The following is a 22,039-nucleotide window of genomic DNA, read 5'->3' on the forward strand; positions in this document are numbered from 1 at the left end:
CAAGGTGCAGGAAATCGTCCTCAGAGGACAGCATAGCCACCTTCACATTGCCATAGGAGGTCCAGAGTTTAATTCCCTCATGTTGTTGAGCAAGAGGAACTTGGACGAAGTAAAAGTCCTGGGATGCTGAAATTGAAATGTAAACAAACAACTGCCATTTTTCCTTTGAGAAGTAACCTCACAATGACAGGTGACTAGGTACAATTCCTAAATAAGCATAATATATTTCTATATTTGGTAATAATGTTTTTCACATATGCATTTTATTGCAATTATGCATGTATTTACTATCCTGTCCTAAAGTCAATAAAATTCTGAGACATATTTCAAGCTCTATTGGAAAAATATATCACTTGACAAGCACCCAGACCAATTCATATAATTGTTTTGATGGAAGATGGATGGCCAAAGGACATTTTGATTGAAATCAAGATGCATTGATCCCATCCCTCGGCTTCTGAAATGACATTTTAGAAGAGGTCAGTGCAAGTAATATGCTCACAACACAAAGCCACAGCTGTTAGCCATTTTTGTGATGTTGTTGTGTACTCTCCTCGTTCATTATAAGAGGATTACTTGTGTGTAGCAAGGTCTTTTCATCTACTGGTTGGTTCTTGCCAAGTCCGCTTTGAGGCTGCATCCAATTACCATTCATATGAAAGACTAAAACACTAGTACACACACACACAAAAGCCCCAGGCTCCCAAGCTCTTCTTCGCTCAGAAATTTTTTTGGCCTTTGTTCTCTGTGTCTCTTTTATTGACTATTTTCTCCGCCTGCAGCTTTAGCATCGAGGAAAAAAAAAAAGAATAATACAACAAAAGCTTTTTGTCTCCTCTCTGTTGCGTATCAATCTGTTCCTTCACAAATCGACGGATCCCATTCATAGGCGGCAACAAAATACCTTCATGCATGAAATGCTCTGCTTTGAAACACTTTTATTGTACACAATAGTTGTTTTTTAAAAGACACAGTACAATACAATATCAAATTATGTGCATTATAAATCATCGAGTTGCAGATCCACAATTTTTTTTTTTGGGCTAGTGTTCTAATGTGACCTTTGACCTCAGATGTCCAGTTTTTTTTTTTTTGTCTTTTTGTGCATTGGTCGGAGTGTATAACAATCCTCTTATGGTGTCCCTTCTCTATGGAGGCAGGCAAGCAGGATGTCATCCAGCACTGAAGAGGATTTAAGGAGGAGGCCTGCGGGCTGTCAGCGGGAGAGGTGCCTACTGATTCTGAAATAAACGATGTGGAAATCAGGATTCATGTTGGCTGTATGCTGTCCTACTCTCAGACACAAGGTACAGACTCCAAATGATGGCTGTCTCCATATGGAATATGCAAATATTCTTAAAGAACGCATTATTTTCTTTTGATATCCTGTCGTACCACAATTCTGTTGTAATACAATCACCGACCACAAGGAGGTCATAGAGGCTTAGCAATTAATGGATGGATTTTGGCTGGCCTTGTTTGTTGTGGTAACGATTAAAAAAAAAGATATCAACAAAGCTTGGCAGTTGTCATGACTCCCTAAACTCAAAAGGATTACCCCATCATTATGTAAGCGGATATGACAGCGCCATCATCTCTTCTGTGTCCAAAAGCGGCTTAGCGCAAGCAATTCATTTCTCGACAATTAAAATGAGGCCACTGTGAAACTCAATTAATTGCTTCCCTTTGGGCACAACGTCCACCTGCACTTGGCTTTTTTTTTACGCTTCTGGTGCTGCAGCACTAATCTGTTGCCTCATTTCTCCGCTATGTGTCCTCTGGAGTGTTGGCTAAGAAGAGCTTTTGTTCAAGCTTTGATGGAGCAGAGAGGTAACAAGGTTTTGTGTAGCTCTGAGCCAGGTTGATGCTACTGTGAAAGGTGTGCGTGTTGGGGTTTGCACAGCTTGCCTCCAGGCCACAAAACAAAGCCCCCATGTCAACACAGAGACGCTCTGGCTTCTTCACTGCCAAGCAGATGGCCTTCATGGCTCCATTTAATCTGACGCACAACAGCCTGCTTACTGGATCGTTTTTTTCTGGCGACATCCCTGCGTACATTCTGTCACTAATTCTGTTCAATTTAATCTTCGTCAAATCATCCACCTTCTGCAACTTTACATTGGAGTAGAACTTTTTTTTTTTAACTTGATCCCATCTTTTGTATTTAATGCTGTCATGCATAATAAAGATGATAAAAATGTCTTGACTGTGAGGCACATATGCTAATCACCATGCTACATTTAGGCTACTATAAAGACATTTAAAAAGACTTTGGGAGGTCAAACTGTTCATTTGCCTTGTCATAAAATCCGTGAAAGCCATTATGCAACAACAATGACCTCCGTCTGGAATATAGAAAAAATATTGTGACATCTTATCTTGGATTGTTTTTGTGTTTCATGTTCATATTAGTTTTTCTTTCTCTGTTTGCGTCAGCCCGTTGTGTTTACCATCCATCCATCCATCCATCCATCCATCCATCCATCCATCCATCCATCCATCCATCCATCCATCCATCCATCTATCCATCTATCCATCTATCCATCTATCCAACCTGGTGTCACTATCTATGGTGCTGAACGTCGCTTGTTGAACCAGTTTCCACCCAGCCTGCTATGGACTCAACCAAAACCGGGACTTGTGATGACGCATCACGGCGCACGTTGCGTGAAGCTCCAATGATGTGAGGAGAGCGTGAGTCGTTAGCGCGGAGGAGGAGGGATGAAGAAGAGAAGGAGGGGCGAGAGGGAATCCCAGAAAGGAGTCACCAAATATCGCGTTGCTGCTGCTGCTTGCTGCTTGCTGCTGCAAAAGCTTTCCCACTTTTATTGCAAGTGAAGATGGACGACTGAAGAGAAAACAGTGTTTGATCGAGAAGATTTGTCTATTAGGTCGCTCTGGCATGAGTAAGCGACTCTCGGCTGCCCTTCTGCTGGACGTCAAATAGGCATTTGGCCCAGCTGGGCTTTGGAAGTCGCAGTTCTCGCGTGGAAAGAAGCTCGCGTTTCTTCTTGGTACTGTTGTGACACAGCAGGACTAGACAGGACCAGGTTAGTGCTCCTAAATTGGAGTCCCAACTCCAAACCTCTGGTGCGGTGTCAAGGATGCTCGGAAAACAACTGCACGGCTGTCAACAGTGAGGTTCTGCTTTTTTTTTTTTTTTTTTTGTGACGCAAATTCCGAGCAGACACAATGGGGCCGCTTGACATTTGTGCCTCCTCGACGTGACACCGGACCCCTCAGCTCAGGACTTTGATGCCGCTGTTGCAGTGCAGCTTTGAAAGAATCTGAAGTCCAAAGAAAGATCGGAACGAGCTGATTATTTGATTGTCATATTGCACTTGTTAAAGCCATGGATGACTCGGGCATAATACGACGCCGGAGGCTGCAGGTGAGCTCATGCTTGACATCGCCTCTGTGACGTGATCTTCGATTTTTATTGCGTGTATTGTAGCATCTAGATTTGCAGATTTTGTTTATAAATCGTGCATGGTTGTTTCCGTGTTGTGCACTAGTAACTCAACTTTTGTCTCATTCAACAATTAATTGGTTCACATTTCTCTACAGTCATGTTTAAAAACAAAACTACAGAAAACATAATATGGTACTATAACTGCATAATTAAAGCGTTTTGCAGATATACATATACACAGATGAATGATTAAATCAATGGATAAAGATATCTCATCATCTGATGATATCAAACAATAAACATAATTGTGTATATACAGTAATTGTGTACAATAACAATGAGTTAAACACATTAAAAATAACGGGAAAATTACAATCATTCAATTAAATTTAATGAATAGTAAAATTTAACATTGGCAGGACTTTGAAGCTGCACAGCCGGGGTATTTTATAAAAATATATTTTTTTAAAAATCTGCAAAAAGTTACATTTATATTACTACTCTGTTGTACTATTAGAACGATCTCTTTCCTGATGGTCCCAAAAGTGTGTTTTCTCAAGCCCATCATTGTTCTCCTCTGCTAGTAGGATCACAGCTAAGCTTAAGTAGGCCAAACAATGTGTTTGACAAAATGTTTCAAATGTATCCCACCCCATGCGTGCTGACGCAAAGCACTGTGCTCATCCGATATGAAGCTTCCTGCTTAATCATGGCTCATACCCCCCCCCCCACCCCCAATCTCTGCATGATTCAGTCAAGTGTACTGAGCAGAGATGAGCAGCCTGCCGGGCGGAACGCAGCCTCTTGTGCGCATGTCTCTCTTTGCATTTATTTCCATTTATTCATTCCGTTAGCGACGTGCCAACCACAAATTGCTCACAAAGGCTTGGAATTTGTACTTTGAAACTGGTTAGCTGCAAATTGACCCCTATTATGAGAGGATGGAGAAAGGTATCAAGGAAGGATTACTAGGGAAGTGTGCTGATGGGTTCATGTCTCATTATCTCCCACGACTAAGCTCCTGGCTGTGCTGCCATGATGTATATATAATAAGCTGCAGGGAAACTTATCATCATTGCTAGGTGAGACAATGATTGTCTGGCAAATCTCTTCACATTATAAGAAAATATATATATGTTGACATTTAGCTCCTCCTGTATGCCTGTGTGTGCATATAGTGTGAAAATGTGTGTTGACATCTGATTGGCTGGCCTTGTCATTCCCTTGGGTCTCATCAAGCCAACTGTTTTGCTTTCTCTTTCACATCCACATGATTCTTTGTGCACCATATGGTGACACATCCCACTCCCCTGCAGTTAGAGGGCAAAGGTCACATGAAATGACTCCATACAATTGTCACATGGACAAATGAAGAACTCATTGTGTTTTAAGAGCTGGATTTGGAAAATGGATTGATCCAAAAATGCTCATGAACTGGATTTCAATGCATTTATACAAGTAAGTATAATGTGGACATACAGTAGAGTGACTTATTCATTTTTAAGCCCCACTGGCCACTTTAATTCATTTAGTTTGCATTCTAAATTATAAACTGGAGTGGTGATGTCGAGACCTTGGCAACAGTTCTCTGATCTCAACCATGCCACAATGTTTATCTTGCAAATTTCTGTAGATAATTAATAGATTTGGGGGGCGGGGTCACTGGTCAGTGAATTTAAATAAACAAATGACGGGTCAGATCTCAAATTGGAGCAATGTCTATATAAATCATGTGTTTATTTCCTGCATATATTTTGTGCTGTTTATGGAGAATTCACAAAGGTATTATTTGCCTATGTTTGACAATGTTTGCCAGGCCACAATGTGAAGGGAAAGAAAAAAAATATAGCATCTGGCATTCTAATGTGCAAGTGATGGAGAATTAATGTTGTTGAATTTTTAGTAGTCTAATTAAAGCCATGTTTGCATAAAGATTCGATTTTTCCGCATAGTCTGTAGCCTCATTGGCCTCACTCCACGCTTTTGACTTAATTATCAAATTATATTTGCAGATTTGAAAATCTGCTTAATTATCTCATAAACTCATCTTTTAATTTGATTTCCATCACAGACATTCAGTAGTTTATTCAATTTAATTGTTGAGTCGCAACAACGTGAACAAAAAGGGAATGACGCGGAATGTCATGCTGATTTCTCCTTGCTTTGACATTTCTTGGAAAATGATTATGCCAATTTGTGAGTACAGTGTGACCCAATCAGAACTGTGCCTTGTCTAGCTGTGGCTTGTTTATTTCTCCTGCCCAAAAGCCGGCCGGCGTGCAGAGGCAACCACAACATTCAATAAAAGCGAGTTGACCTACATTTCCACTCAAGTTTCTCAAGTGGAAAAGCACGGCCTTTAAACAGCTGCACTTTGTTTAATGTGCCAACTTGCGATTGCCTGAAAAGCCAAAAGTCCCTCGGAGGGACAGCGAGCAGATGTTTAAAGGTTTGATATACACAAAAGCAGCAAAAATAGACTGAGTATAGTCTTTTACAATATTGTTTAGTTAAGAAAAAACAAATATGGTTGAGCAGCTTTTCTCCTTCTCTCTGACTTTAGCTGCACCTATTTTTCTGTACCTGATCTCTTTTTTGTGTATTTTTCTGTTTGTTCCAGAAGGATTTGCCACTGCCTCGCAAAAGCAGCAGGTGAGTTTTATCTTCACTTCTCCTTTTCTTTTGTCCTTGCTCCCTCCATCTTTTCTTTTGTCCCTGAAGTGTGTTTCTTTAAGGAAGCTCAGTGGTGTGTGTGTGTGAAGTAAGGCGGAGTGATGGCTGTCAGAGCCTGGCTGCTGTCCGTGGTGCTGAAATCAAGTATTGCCTATTTTGCTTGTGTTTACTATTCTTCATTTATTGAGTTTGATTCAAAACAATTATACAAAAAGAATTACCAGTTTAAAAAAAAAAGAAATTCATGCGAGAGGGTGTTTTTTTTTTTTGCTTCACGACTGCCATTTTTCTTTTCAATACTCGAGCCGTCCTTCATTTAAATGCAGGCCGGGCGTTCGTACCCAATCCCATCTCCCCTTGTAGGATATGACCAGCCACCATACATTATAGATGAGTTCATTGACTTCACATTCTCTCCCTCCTCCATCCATTCAAACACTGCAGACCCATTCTGAGAATACAGAACATGCATTCTCACCAGCTTTTGCCCTCCTGCAAAAATCTTGAAGTCTGTTCAACATGTTATGTAACACTCCACATGACCTTGTATCTCCATCATCATTCATTCATCCTTTTCATTGGCTGAAGTAAAAAGCTTTTAACTCATCTTTATGTGCACCCAAGTAAAAACAGATGGAAAGAATACATGTAACAACCATACTATGGAAAAATGAACCACTATCCCTTGTTGACTCTTTTGTGTTGCTGCACTGCCACACACACACACACACACACACACACACACACACACACACACACACACACACACACACACACACACACACACACACACACACACACACACACACACACACACACACACACTATTGTACTTTGAAATCAGCTTGGAGCTCTGTGGGGCATTGAGAGACCTGCTGCGTTCTGACAGCTCGCGTCACAATCTACTGCACCCAACATGTTGAATAAGAAATAAATGGTCAAGACAGGAAGCTGATGGTGCTCTACCCGGCGAGGTTGGAGAGAAACCTGCGTCATTGTTCCATCAACGGTGACCTTTTATGGCACCCTTTTAAAGTAGGGTTAAAAGGCATAATTAAGTGGCCACTTGAATCAAAAGCATTGTGTGTTGGAAAGTAGGTGCTAAAAAAAAAATAAGGTTTTTTTTTTTTTTTTCGTGTCTGCTGACATTTATTTGATTCACACAATTGTGTGCTTCAGTAATAGCAAATATGAAACAAAATATTTTCACACTAAAGGAAACTTTGCCAGTGGATCACATACAGTAATACGTAAAAAAAAAGATGAAATATTGCGTATAAAAAAAAAATCTAATGAAGCCGCTTCCATTCCAGAACACTGTTAGTGTGCAGTTTATCTTGTGCAGAGAGCTAATTATCTGAATATTATTATCCATCCATCTAGCCATTTTTTTATATGACTTATCCTCATTCGGGTCGCGGGCGTGTTGGCGAATAACCCAGCGGACTTTGCGTACACCCTGGATTGGATCCAGCCAATCACAGTGAATATGATTAAATGTCGTGAACAGAGTCAACAGTTCAACAACGCTGCTCTCGTATATAATCAACTTCTCACTGGCTAGAAGACATCAAGACACGTGCGCAACCTCCAAGATGCAAATGATGTAGAAGCATGACGACAAAAAAAAAAAGGGAGGTTATGCAAGAGGTGAAGGATGGAAAGGCTGAGATAGAGCGAAGGGCCCTTGGGTGATATCTGTGTCCGCTCTCCCATTAGGGCTCAGCTCGTATACAAGACACGCATACTAGCTTTTACTGTCTCACTCTTTCATCCTTTATTTACTCTTGTTACTTACTTTTGGTTTCTTGAGTGCTTTTTTTTGTTCATTTACATTCACTTGCAGCACAGCCAGAAGCAAATAAATCCTGTTGTAATAATGCCCCCACCTTGGTTTTATCTAGTGGATTGAAGATGAGCTAAACTTTTGATCAGAGTCAATAGTTGGTGCACTCGACACCTGCAGTATGACACAAATATATTTACATACTGTATATGCGTATAAATGAATTCCAAAATGTGGCAAGGTGATGCCTCGGCTATTTATCAGTTACTGCTCAGGTATTGTCAGGTGCGGTGGCCAAGTGGTAAGGCGTCGGTCTCGTAAACCGAAGATCATGGGTTCAACCCCCATCCGTACCTTGTTGATGTTGTGAAATCAAATTTTAGACAATTTTTCCAGCATTGGTGTTCAACAGAATCCCAATTATTGTCGCTGCATACAGAGGATGGCAGCTTGACTATGAGAGCATTTTTTCTACAATGACAACAACAACAGTTACATCCTTTGCATTGTCAGGTGCGGTGGCCAAGTGGTAAGGCGTCGGTCTCGTAAACCGAAGATCATGGGTTCAACCCCCATCCGTACCTTACTGATGTTGTGAAATACAAATTTTCCAGCATTGGTGTTCAACAGAATCCCAATTATTGTCGCTGCATACGGAGGATGGCAGCTTCCATTTATGAGAGCATCTTTTCTAAAATGACAACAACAACAGTTACTCCTCAGGTATTGTCAGGTGCGGTGGCCAAGTGGTAAGGCGTCGGTCTCGTAAACCGAAGATCATGGGTTCAACCCCCATCCGTACCTTATTGATGTTGTGAAATCAAATTTCAGGCAATTTTTCATCATTGGTGTTCAACAGAATCCCAATTATTGTTGCTGCATACAGAGGATGGCAGCTTGGCTTTATAAGAGGATTTTTTCTACAATGACAATAACAGTTACTTTTCAGGTATCGTCAGGTGCGGTGGCCGAGTGGTAAGGCGTCGGTCTCGTAAACCGAAGATCATGGGTTCAACCCCCATCCGTACCTTACTGATGTTGTGAAATGCATTTTTCCATCATTGGTGTTCAACAGAATCCCAATTATTGTCGCTGCATACAGAGGATGGCAGCTTGGCTTTATGAGAGCAATTTTTCTACAATGACAATAACAGTTACTTCTCAGGTATTGTCAGGTGCGGTGGCCAAGTGGTAAGGCGTCGGTCTTGTAAACCGAAGATCATGGGTTCAACCCCCATCTGTACCTTACTGATGTTGTGAAATGCAATTTTTCCAGCATTGGTGTTACACAGAATCCCAATTATTGTCGCTGCATACAGAGGATGGCAGTTTGGCTTTATGAGAGCAATTTTTCTACAATGACAATAACAGTTACTTCTCAGGTATTGTCAGGTGCGGTGGCCGAGTGGTAAGGCGTCGGTCTCGTAAACCGAAGATCATGGGTTCAACCCCCATCCGTACCTTATTGATGTTGTGAAATCAAATTTCAGGCAATTTTTCATCATTGGTGTTCAACAGAATCCCAATTATTGTCACCGCATACAGAGGATGGCAGCTTGGCTTTATAATATATTTCCACAATGACAATACCGATGGCGTGTTTGTGCAGTATGAATAAACTATGAGAAAAATCTAGGTCATGTTTACCTTTCACCTATGAAGATGATGAGCACCACTGGGAGTGCCCTGAGCTCCCGCTGATTATTTTCCTTGTTTTACATCAAATTGCCCTCGATGCCTTTTTACGAATCGGTCAGATGCATCACGCAGCGGTCAGATCAGAATTCGGATGCAGTACTTTCTTTTTCTCCATCATGCATCTTGCGTGACTGCCTGTCTTCTCCAGGCTCAATTCACTGAGTGCCTCGCTTTCTCCTGCCCTCACTTGATCTTGAACAACAACTAAAGTACTCTGAGCATCACTTTGAAATCCACTTTGTAAACAGACAGTTTGTGTTGCTCTATGATCTTGCCTGAGGTAAATACAGTAGATGCTAGTTAGTGTCATGGGGCGGGTATTGCTGTGTAAATGTTAGAACATAATGTCATTGACCCAGTTCACAAAGTGCCATATATGCATTAACAGTATCGGCATTCAGGATCAATATCCACGAGGCTGGTTTATTCTCAGTAGACTTGATCGATCAGGATATTCTTGGTTGGGTAAAGCGATGAGAGGCCTCAAGGTAAAATTTTACACTGGAAAAAAATGTGTATATTATTTTTTTAATGTATGTACTGTATATATTTCTGTTTTTATTTGTAGTTGTCGAACAAGCAACAGGAAAAGCCTCATCTTGACCACCACCTCCCCCACTCTGCCTCGCCCACACTCCCCTCTCCCCGGACACCTCGGTAAGTACAGTAGCGCCGTCGTGCCACACTTCAACAAGAATTATTATTACAGTATAAAATCCAACAAGCACGACAAGGTTGATCATTTTTCATTTCATTTCATCTTCACTAGAGTTGATTGTTTTGTGCAATCAGGCTACTTCCAAGTTCATTTGGCTTTACTCACAGGAAATGGAGCTTGATTGTAGCTCATTTGACCTTTTGTTTCTTATATTTCAGGAGGCAGTCCACTGGACAGCCCGCGAAATTTCTCTCCAAGTACCCCTGCGCACTTCTCCTTCGCCTCCTCCAGAAGGTCACTATACATTGCCAACTTGTGTTTATGATCTGTGGCAACAACAAGTGCGCACCAGATGAATGCTCCAGGAGGTGTTGTTGTTGTGTGAGGTCTTACACGTGCTGGGAAGCAGGCAGGCAGGCAGGCTCTCGCTGTATTCACACTTTCTGGCAGCCCAACAGGCTGACTCATGTGCGCCTGGGCCAAGTCATTACATTCACAGCTACTCTTTGTTTATTGACTCCCTATTCTGCTGGTGGAAGTGGACAGGTGTTTTTTTTTTGTTTTTTTAATATGTGTTGAGGTTTTGGACTATTTCAGAGCCGGTGCAGAAATACTGTATACTGACAAGAAAAAGAGAACATGACCAAAAATCTACTCAGGAATAAAGAAACATGTCAGTAAGATGTTTTGTATTTTATTTTTTCAACAGGGCTGATGGACGACGTTGGTCTTTAGCATCTTTGCCCTCATCTGGTTATGGTACCAATACTCCCAGCTCAACAGTAAGTAACTGAGTGAAAAAAAGCATCATCAGCATCCATTTCATTTAAGGAGATCCCATGTGGAAGAGTTAAATACCTTTCGAACAGATGTTTTGCTACTAGCTTTAAAACTTTAGAAACACTTGTAGCTACTCCCACGACCCTAAGCAGGAAACGACATAGAGAAAATGATTGGATGTGATAATACCAGGAAGTCAATCTGTTAGCAAGTTTAAAGGGCCAAAGTGTCATTGTGTATGTACTCAGTCTTTTGTGTTGCTTTTTCTTCATTATCACCTCAATTTTTGTTTCTCCTTCCTGTTTAACATTGCCCCCCCCCCCTTCCTGTCTCCATCCCCATGTGCTTCCTGTTCCTGCTCCGCCTTCTTCTCTGCCCTCTCATGTCACGTAATTCTCTAGTCGTCCAGCTCCTCTCATGAGCGGCTGCACCAGCTGCCGTTCCAGCCCACCATGGATGAGCTCCACTTTTTATCTAAGCACTTTGGGAGCTCGGAGAGCATCACCGATGATGATGGCGGACGCTCCTCTCCACACATGCGCCCACGCTCTCGCAGTCTCAGGTCAGCAGCGTCATCATGACAGCGAAAAACAGCCTTACCCTGGTAAAGTTGAAGAAATGTGCAGATGAGCCCCTTTTCATCTTTCTGTATTCTTACTCCTTCCAGCCCAGGACGCTCCTCTTCCTGCTACGATAACGAGATAGTCATGATGAACCACGTGTACAAGGAACGCTTTCCAAAGGTGAGAAATAAATGCAGGGACGTCAAATAACACTTGAGGGCCACAGACACAAGTAAAAAGTTCAAACGAGTGAACGTACAAAAGGAAGTGAAAGTAAAAATACAGGAAGACAAAAGCAACTTTTATAGTGAGGTCAACCTTAATATATTTATTAATTAACAATTATGGTACATCCCAATTACACTGCTTAACAGCGTGAAGCTTTTTTTTTTTCATATCAAGTTTTGTGGATATTTCCGATTTTTCTTTTCAAGTTTGACCCCTAAAATCATGAGGAATACAGATTTGATCATTGTTTCTGAAAATAAATCACCTGCATCTTTGATTTAAAAATAAAAAAGGAATAATTTATTGACCAGTGTTATTTCATCCATTTAATGAACATCTCCTCTATAATTAAGATTTAATTTAAATCGGCATTTCCTGCTCACAGTTCGCTCTAGCGCAACCACTGTCACGTTCTTCACCTCATTAGATTTTAATGTCTCGAGAGTCTCGAGTCGGTACCGAAAGGAAACGAACTAAAAGCTTCATAAAATGCAAGTGTAGTTAATGTTTTGAGACAAATCAATTTAAATTGACATTGTATGGCGGAAAAGACTCAAAATCACTTTTCTACCCATCAACCTTTCTTTTCGCAAGGCTACTGCGCAGATGGAAGGGAAGCTTGCGGAGTTTATCCACGCTTACGCTCCTGAAAATGTTCTCCCATTGGCCGATGGAGTCCTCAGCTTCATCCACCACCAGATCATTGAGCTCTCTCGGGATTGCCTCACCAAATCCTGCGAGGGACTCATCACATCTGTGTACTTTTTCGAGCTGCAAGAAAACCTGGAGAAGCTCCTCAATGATGTAGGTGGAAGTAAATAACAACACAGGATTTATTTATTGACGTGCAATAAAAAAATCCACTTTGCTGTTTCTTGAATCGTTCTCACTGATGGAGATCTTTTTTTGAAATGTCAGGCCTTTGAACGTTCAGAGAGCTCCGAGGTGGCGTTTGTCACAGAGTTGGTAAAAAAGCTTCTCATCATCATATCCCGACCTGCCAGGCTCTTGGAGTGTCTGGTAAGATGACTCTTCACTCATACGTTTTGTTTTTATTTTCCTTTTACACATTTCAACTTTAATGGAATTGAGGTAAAAAACAAAAAACAAAAAAAACATATGAATGTTATGTCGTTTACTACCCCACAATTCAATTGCTTCAGTGTGAATCTTAATGTCTTTATATGAATATATAAACATTAGCACTCATTTAGCTACCTAATATTAAGCATAATGATAATTTATGCTTCAGGTCCTGGAAGCAGAAAACCCAAACATTTAACATCGATCTGGTGGGGAAAAAAAAAAAAAAACCAACCAGCTCTCCTGTTTGTCAGGATGATATTTGCATTTAGATGAAAATTTGCCCTGGCATAGTGTGACTAATACTTGGCAGCGGCCCAATGCTGCTCGCGGGCAGGCAGACCATGACAATGATGCCATTTAGAGTTGGAAGATGCCTTTCGGAGTGTGTCTGGGGATTTTAGTGCCACATCTATCAATCCCCCTCACCTCTACCAGTCACACGCTAATGCGGTTTTTGATTGACAGGTGACACATGCAGGGAAATGGTTCATCTCTTCACCTTAGTCTCCCATTTTCTAAATGTCACTTTATCTCCAGCATGACCAACATTACAATACAGTAGTGTAGGAGGTCTAAGTGTTCTTAAAAAATGAACAGCGGTTTTATTCATTCATATTGTTCCATTGCACCGCCCAGGAATTCAACCCTGAGGAGTTCTACCATCTGCTGGAAGCGGCTGAGGATGTTGCCAAGGAGGGTCACCTGATGAAAACTGACATCCCTCGTTATATTGTCAGTCAGTTGGGACTCACCAGGGACCCAATCGAAGGTGAGGGAGGCAAGGCAGAAACTACACTTAAGGCAAAAATATTGGGTCACCAAGCTTGTAGGACATGGCAATAAACATCACGTCAACGATTCATAAATAAAACAATAAATCAATAAAATAAAGAAATACATTCTTTTACAAAAAATTTGAAAGCATTGCCCTGTGTGGGCCAATACTTTTGTGAATATGCGTACAAAGCAGCATGCCTTCCATATTTAATCAACAACTAATTCAGATTTATGTTCTTTATCAGAAATGGTAAACCTTGATAGTTATGACAGCGAAGGACCTCTAACACCTGAAACAGATGACTCAACAGAGGTGAGCTGTATGATTTTACTGTATTGCTATCATCCATATACATCTACCATTAACTTTGAAATGTTTTGTCCATACCTTGCAACGTCACGCTTAAGAATGATCCTTTGTATTTGAATAGCTATGTTGCTAGGTAGATATTGACTCAATACTCTGTTATCCAAAGGGTAAGATTAGAGCAATGAAACCACCAGGTGAAGCAGACTTCCAGACCATCAAGCTCATTAGTCATGGAGCATATGGGTAAGCAGAGCAGATGATGATGATGATGATGATGAACCACGATAGCCTATCTAATGCCAATAACTCTGCACAAAATGTTCTTGTTGTTGTCTGTTTGATCAGTGCTGTTTATCTGGTCCGACACCTGGAGACACGCCAGCGTTTTGCCATGAAGAAAATTAACAAGCAGAACCTGATCCTAAGGAACCAGATCCAACAGGCCTTCGTCGAGAGAGACATCCTCACATTTGCCGAGAACCCCTTTGTGGTCTCCATGTTTTGTTCCTTTGAGACCCGTCGACACCTCTGCATGGTCATGGAGTACGTCGAAGGTGAGGAACATTTTTGGTGGGAAAATATTGGTGACAAACTCAAGTTGTGAATTCACTATCAGGAGGAGACTGTGCTACTCTGCTGAAGAACATCGGAGCCCTGCCGGTGGAAATGGCTCGGATGTACTTTGCTGAAACCGTCCTTGCGCTTGAATACTTACACAACTATGGTATTGTCCATCGTGACCTCAAACCTGACAAGTAAGATCTTTTTTCTCACACGTATGCAAAAATATAGAATATAAACAAGATATGGAGCAGTGTTGAAAAATTACTTATTATTGCATCTATTTGCTCAGTCTTCTAATAACATCAATGGGCCACATCAAGCTTACCGACTTTGGCCTGTCTAAAATGGGTCTGATGAGTCTGACCACCAACCTGTACGAAGGACACATCGAAAAGGACACTCGGGAGTTTTTAGATAAACAGGTAGGAGAGTGCACGGAAATATTACACACCTTTTTTGTTTTGCTCCAGTCCAACTAATGAAGTAAAATATTGTTTTGCCTGGAGGTCTGTGGAACTCCAGAGTATATCGCTCCTGAGGTAATTCTTCGTCAAGGTTACGGAAAACCCGTGGACTGGTGGGCCATGGGGATCATCTTGTATGAGTTCTTAGTTGGGTGTGTGGCTTTTTTTGGAGACACTCCAGAGGAGCTATTTGGACAAGTTATAACAGGTGAGAGCAACATCAAAAGCAGCATATTAAATCCAACTTTTTATCATTCCGCTTATTTCATGTGATTTATTGTACAGATGACATAGTATGGCCTGAAGGAGATGAAGCACTTCCTGTTGATGCCCAACATCTCATTTCTTCTCTATTACAAACAAATCCACTTGTACGACTAGGAACAGGTCTGTAAGTTAGTTTTACATTCTTGTACGCTTTTATATTGTCTTCCATAGAAAAAAAATGAAATTAAGAATAAAAAAAAAACGTTTTTACTAATAATAAATATATTTACGAGCCAAATAGTTGCCAGCCAATTGCAGTAATAATGATGAAAAAGTAATGTAACATTGAATCTATTTTGCTTATTCATGACACAATTAGATAATAAATAAAAATAATGAATAAATAAATAAATATTCTTTAGAGTGTTCTTCAGAAAGCATTCTTGAAATGTGTTCCATTTTCTTTTGCATTTTTTCTTGATTTTTGGCATTTTCTTGATCCCCCCCACCCCACCCCAATCTTTGCCCAATAGGGGGTGCTTTTGAAGTGAAGCAGCACCCCTTCTTCACAGAGGTGAACTGGAACAGCTTGCTGAGACAAAAGGCCGAGTTCATCCCTCACCTGGAGTCGGAGGAGGATACAAGTTATTTTGACAGTACGGTCTAAAATTAGCACTCCAAAAAAGTGATACCTTTATTTTCGGGCCGGCTAATTCTTATTTTTTATTCTCCCCGCATTAGCACGGTCTGAGCGCTACCATCACGTGCATTCATACGATGAAGATGATACCAATGATGATGAGCCTGTGGAGTTACATCGCTTTTCTTCATGTTCGCCTCGCTTTAGTAAGGTCAGACCTGCTTCGAAGCTATTTCTTACTATGACTGATGATTTTTCAATCCATTGTTCAGCACCTCATAGCTGTATTGTTTTTGTTGCAGGTGTACAGCAGTATGGAACATCTGTCCCAGTTGGAGCATAAAACCCCAAGTGTAACTTTACGGGAGCACAAAGTTCCAAGAGAGGATCGAATGGCTAAGAGAGAAAGTCTCGGGAGTTTTACATTCAGGGACAAGAGTTGGAGGACTGGATCACCTGAGATGTGAGTGATAAATAAGAAAAATAATCCAACTTTTCTTCTGATGCTTTTTGAATTGCTTTCTGATTTTATTTGTGACCAACTTATAGGAAACGTTTGTCCTGCTCTGAGTCTTCCTTCATTGAGAGCGACTACAGTCCTCCATCAGGAGCCCGAAGGCGCTTCTCTGCCCTCATGGATACGCACCGCTTGGCCTCACCTCTCGAGGTCGATTCCGAACAGTCCCAATCCAGGAGCCAGCCTCAAGTGAAGGTCAGAGGCACTTCTCTGGAAGGAGCCATGGGTGCCATCTCCTCCCAAGGTGATCTGAAGACATTCCTTAAAGAAAGTAATGGGCTCACACCTGGAGGTCAGAAAAGCACCAGTAGATCACAATTAAAGTTGAACCTTGAAATGTTTACACTTGTTTTGTTTAGCAGCCAGTGCTGCTGTTCTGGGGATTCCAGAACCCCAAGGAGCCAGGGGGGCCACCACGAACTTGGTGCTGCGGCGAGTTCGGCACCAGCAGCTCTCAGTGGAGGGAGAAAAACGCAACTCTCGACCAGGAAATAAAGTTATCAAATCTGCTTCTGCCACCGCTTTATCCGTCATCATTCCTGCAGGTAAGACATCATACAGTATATTTTTATTTATTTATCACAAATTAATATATTGGATTAATTTTCATTAATTAATTAAAAATAATAACAATAATTTAAAAATATGACATATAAATAATTAATTAAAAATCTAATAAAAAAAATTAATTCATCACTTCTCCTCCCCTCAGTGGAGCAACATGGAGCCTCCCCACTAGCGAGCCCAATGTCTCCTCGCTCCCTCTCGTCCAACCCCTCCTCTCGGGACTCCTCGCCCAGTCGAGACTACTGTCCAGTGGTAAACGTCCTCCATTCCCCGATCACCATCCATCGCTCCGGGAAGAAGTACGGCTTCACTCTCCGAGCAATTCGAGTCTACATAGGAGACAGTGACGTCTACAGCGTCCACCATATGGTCTGGGTGAGTGAGCACCACGTGGGGCCAGGTCAAGCTGTGAAGAAAATAGTCCATCTCATCATGATGTCACGCCTACTTTTGCACCACTAGTTAACTGAGTCAATTATTTTTTATATCAGCATGTGGAGGATGGTGGTCCCGCCCAAGAAGCTGGACTTAGTGCTGGTGATCTTATCACTCACGTAAATGGAGAGTCAGTTCACGGTCTGGTCCATACAGAAGTGGTGGAGCTCATCCTGAAGGTGAGATGGAGTTATCTATTGACACCAGTCCAATAAATAACTTGTAAATTAACATGAGTGATATTTAATCTTCAGAGTGGAAACAAGGTGACCGTTACGACCACGCCCTTTGAGAACACATCTATAAAAGTTGGACCTGCACGCAAGACCAGCTATAAATGCAAAATGGCACGACGCAGCAAAAGGCCAGGAGCCAAAGAGGGGCAAGAGTGAGTTCATGCAACTTGTAATCATAAACACTTTTTTTTTAACTTGTCTGCATTCACATCATTTTATTCCATTTGGTTATGTTACAGTAAGAAGCGTAGCTCCTTGTTCAGAAAAATCACCAAGCAATCCAATTTGCTCCACACGAGTCGAAGTCTGTCATCTTTGAATCGCTCGCTATCATCTGGAGACAGTCTACCCGGATCTCCCACCCACAGCTTCTGTGCCCGCTCACCCACTCAGAGTTATCGATCCACTCTGGAATCTCCACACATGGGTTCGTACGAATAATCATGAGCGCTTACTCATCTCTCTGTTTGCATGCAAACAATTATGATATATATGATATCATATATGTTATGATAATATCTCTCAGGGTGTCTGCAAAATTAAAAAATACAACTATCTATAAATATATATACGATAAATAAATAAATGAGCAAAGATGTGAATTTGCTGTTTTCAAATGTTTGCAATTTTCAGGCAGCGTAAAAGAAACATAACGTGATCCCTAAGATATGACTTTCCCTCCCTAGCCACGACCTCCCAAAGCAGCTCCCCAGCATCAAGCACCCCCAACTCCCCAGCCACATCACACCACATGAGGCCCAGCTCTCTCCACGGCTTATCGCCCAAACTTCACCGCCAGTACCGCTCTGCTCGCTGCAAATCAGCCGGCAACATCCCCTTATCGCCTTTAGCCCACACCCCTTCCCCTACCACGTCTTCTCCTCCGCCTCTCAGCGGCCACACGGTAGGCAGCTCCAACACCACGCAGATATTCCCCGTCAAGCTACACTCGTCGCCTCCCGTCGCCCGTCCTCGTCCCAAAAGCGCAGAGCCGCCTAGATCTCCCCTTCTGCAGCGAGTGCAATCAGCGGAGAAGCTTGGAGGACCTGTTCTGCCTTCCTCCTCCTCCTCATCGTCGTCGCCTTCTCCTCTGACGGGAGGGGTGAGTCTGCGCAAGCATAGTCTGGAGGTCACACACGGGGACTACAGGAGAGAGTCCTTCCACTGCGAGCATAGCCTACAGAGTCTGCTTGAAATGGAGGGAGAGAATGGACCTGCTCCACCTTCTCCCTCATCCTCTTCCTCCCCTTCTCCACCACTGGGAGGGGAAATCAGTAGTTTGAAGCCTGTTAGAAGACTGGGAAGGCAGGAATCGCCACTTAGCCGTGACACAATGTTCGCAGAAACGGAGAAAAACATTGCTGGATCCAAAAGTGACACCAAAACAACAAAAAGTGAATCCACCGCTGACCCAAATAAAACATTATCCACCTCTGGGGCTCTCCAGAGTTCCGCTGTAATTCAGACCACATCTTCTCCAGCGGTAGTTCCGCCCACCAAGCCGAAACAGGGGCTCAAACCTCAAAATGCAATGACTAGTGAGGCGACTGTTTCCAAGAGCAAACCTTGTGAGAAAGTCTCCACTCCAGGGACAACTAAGTGCCTCCAGCCGCAAGAGAGAAAGCCCAAGGATGCTCACATCGAAAGTGTCTCTTCAACTAAAGCTTTAGGGAATGCCGACAACAAAACCAAACACATAGCAGGTGCCGACAAAAGCGGCTGCCGCAAAGGATCAACTACAGAATCATCCAAACCACGTAAAACCACAGAGTCCGTTGAGAAAGAAGATAAAAAAACAGAGGTGAGCAGGGTTAAAGGTCCTGCTCCTTCAGTTCCTACCCCAGTGCAGGTCCACAGTGTTGTCAGCTCCAAAATGGAGAGAGCGTCAAAGACCTACCGGGGAGTGAAGGAGGACAAGGCACACCTGGAGGTGTTGGAAGAAAACCCCATGTCCCCCTCTTCTAACGCATCCTCACCTTGTTCCAGCAAGCCGCGTGCCATGTCTCCCGGGGATAGAGGCAGCTTTGTCACGCAGCTCACAAGCGTCGCCAAAACGGTACTTGGGCCTATGAAAGGGGGGTCGCAAGACTCTTCCAAGGCCAAAGACAGCTCCAAGTCAAACGAGGACAAACGAGGCAGCTCGGCGGGAAAGGCGGAAGCTTCCAGTGGATCCGGACGCCGTGGGGCTCAAACATCTGTCGGTGGTGTTCTCCAGTTGGATAAAGGAAACACTCGAGGCTCCAAGCATCATTCGTGATAAGAGAACAAAAAGAAGCAAACCCTCCAATGTATTGCCTTTTACTGTAGAAGCACCCAAACATATATAAATTAACACCTTTTTATTCAAACGCCTAAAAAGAAAATAACTACATTTGAGACTTGGGACACCTTAAAAAAAAAAAAAGATGCATCAATTATGGTTTGAAAATGTGTACGCACTGTAGCATATTATATAACCCCGTGGATGTCTTTGTCATTGTGTGTTGTAGATATATTTAAAAAACAAAAAACCAAATGCATGGAAAATCCAAGAAATTGAAAAAGCAGATAAGAAAAAAAATAATGAAGACCACAAGGTAGTAAACACTGTGAAAAAAACTTTGCATCCATCTCCACATGCAAACCACATTCCATTTGATTTAGTTTAGTTAAATTTGGTTAGCAGAGTGATCATATATAATCACGCATTGTAAAAGTAACCGAGAAAAAAAAAAAAAAAGTAGCTTATTAGAGCCTGGACCAAAACACCGAAATACTTGTCAAAGGACCTGGCTGGTGTTCCGATTGGTTAAAGGGCTGAATTCAAGTGGGATTAAGAATGAGATGAACTTGCACAGGGACACTATGCAATGTGCTAATAATGCCACTTTAGCTGTCCAGGATTACCAAGTTTACATTGTGTCCGTCGACCAGTAGAGGTGGAAAGAAAAAAGAAGAAAACGTAGTTGCAATAAGCAAGCAAATTTATTTTGCTTTCAAAGTGTTCCGTTTTGACGTGCGCAATTGCTATTATATGTGAATTATTTTATTGAGGACTGAATGGTCATCAAGTTAAAAAGTTGAGTTTTTCTACATATACTGATAGATTATACATTTTATATTTCATAATTTATTGTGCAAGAATGTTGTGCTTTCATTTGTTTTGTTTACAAAAAAATATCAGTGTCTGCTAAATGTACATGAAAAAGAATGCATGTGACATGTTCTGAACAGTTTTCATCTGACAACACACAAAAAAACAATGTATTATAGTGATCTGTTGAATTTAAAAAAATTATCCTATGCAAGGGGTAAGGATAAAAACTTATAAGGGATACAAAACCTCCGACCGGCCTTTTCTCCTCATAACTGCAACTTCATAAAGAATAACAGTCTTCAATAACGCATGCATTGCCACAATGCAAAGTGTAAAATTATTATTGTGTCTAGTCACAAAAAAAAAAGTGAAGACATTGTGATGCTATTGTAAAAAGAACATGTGCACGTTTGATTTTCATTATTTGGCCTTGTAGACGGATACAATTTGCTGGACGAGTTTGTTGGGATTTTAGGCAATTTCTGAAGTCGTTGTCACGTGAATATAAATAAGTATAACTTTCCCACTGCGTTAGCGTCGTTTAGCGAAACGGAAGTCCGTCGTAAACAGAGGACCCCCTTTCAAGATAAAATCCCTGTTAACAGTGTATGTTTCTCTACCCTTGTGTCAAGGAATCAAAATCTCCTCTTTAAAACTCCTCGTGTGCAATTTTAACCAAACATAGTTTCAAGAGTGTGTTCATTTTTAAAGAAACGTGTACTCCCCCCCCGCCCCCCCCTGTTACATTTTGGTCTTGTGTGGCGTAAAACACCTTACACTGCCATCTTGTGGACGTCTGGTCACAACAGCTAATGTCGTTGAAGATGTTATTTATTTTTCGTTTATTTATTTTCTATAAAAGCTTATAACTTTATTTCATGCAATTTGCTATGTATGTGGTTGAGAGTGGAATCACTTGTTTTTGCGTTAAACAGTTGCACTTTATTTTTTGTCAAATATTGTCTAGTGTTTACAAACCATTATTATATCACTGTTAAGGAATTTAATTGTTTTTATACATTTAACTATACTTCCAAAGTCACTGTTGGTCACATATGAACGGTAGAGTTGTCATGAACGAATCATTAATGTAGTCAATGACATTCAGTACAAAGAAAACTTGTATGCCAAGCGAAAAAGAACCTCAGGCACAATTGCTTACTACTGTGCAAACATTTGGTAGACGAATACAAGTCGACACGAGTGGAAATTTTTAAATCATAATGGGCATAACTGTCTTTGCATTTAGATATTAAATGTACGGTGTCATTATGAGATGGGGTTGTTGCCAGTCATGTTCTATACAGTGTGTCCATTGTATGGTTCTTGATCGACTGTGATTCATATTTTTATGTATGGCCA

At 41.6% G+C, this 22,039-nt stretch overlaps 1 protein-coding gene and 6 non-coding genes across 7 annotated transcripts; all 7 read left to right on the forward strand.

Moving 5' to 3' along the window:
• The first annotated feature begins 2,826 nt into the window (after positions 1–2,826).
• On the forward strand, positions 2,827–21,975 carry LOC147044615 (microtubule-associated serine/threonine-protein kinase 1-like). Its single transcript, XM_085934488.1, has 29 exons — positions 2,827–3,050; positions 3,188–3,391; positions 6,033–6,064; positions 10,138–10,226; positions 10,446–10,521; positions 10,937–11,009; positions 11,409–11,569; positions 11,675–11,750; positions 12,393–12,602; positions 12,717–12,818; positions 13,521–13,653; positions 13,907–13,974; positions 14,138–14,214; positions 14,317–14,525; positions 14,588–14,726; positions 14,825–14,957; positions 15,042–15,207; positions 15,285–15,386; positions 15,740–15,862; positions 15,948–16,057; positions 16,149–16,309; positions 16,396–16,655; positions 16,726–16,908; positions 17,076–17,305; positions 17,422–17,544; positions 17,620–17,753; positions 17,841–18,028; positions 18,128–18,130; positions 18,288–21,975. Exons 2-29 carry the CDS (start codon positions 3,353–3,355, stop codon positions 19,856–19,858), a joined length of 4,971 nt encoding a protein of 1,656 aa, XP_085790614.1. The 5' UTR covers positions 2,827–3,050; positions 3,188–3,352; the 3' UTR covers positions 19,859–21,975.
• On the forward strand, positions 8,156–8,227 carry trnat-cgu (transfer RNA threonine (anticodon CGU)). The gene has a single exon. It is a non-coding gene; the product is annotated as a tRNA-Thr (tRNA).
• Positions 8,384–8,455, forward strand: trnat-cgu (transfer RNA threonine (anticodon CGU)). Its single transcript has one exon. It is a non-coding gene; the product is annotated as a tRNA-Thr (tRNA).
• Positions 8,604–8,675, forward strand: trnat-cgu (transfer RNA threonine (anticodon CGU)). The gene has a single exon. It is a non-coding gene; the product is annotated as a tRNA-Thr (tRNA).
• trnat-cgu (transfer RNA threonine (anticodon CGU)) lies at positions 8,830–8,901 on the forward strand. Its single transcript has one exon. It is a non-coding gene; the product is annotated as a tRNA-Thr (tRNA).
• Positions 9,046–9,117, forward strand: trnat-ugu (transfer RNA threonine (anticodon UGU)). Its single transcript has one exon. It is a non-coding gene; the product is annotated as a tRNA-Thr (tRNA).
• trnat-cgu (transfer RNA threonine (anticodon CGU)) lies at positions 9,263–9,334 on the forward strand. Its single transcript has one exon. It is a non-coding gene; the product is annotated as a tRNA-Thr (tRNA).
• Positions 21,976–22,039: the final 64 nt, after the last annotated feature.

The sequence above is a fragment of the Syngnathus leptorhynchus genome, chromosome 16, assembly GCF_054491065.1.
Source record: "Syngnathus leptorhynchus isolate UIUO chromosome 16, UIUO_Slep, whole genome shotgun sequence".
NCBI lineage: Eukaryota > Metazoa > Chordata > Actinopteri > Syngnathiformes > Syngnathidae > Syngnathus > Syngnathus leptorhynchus.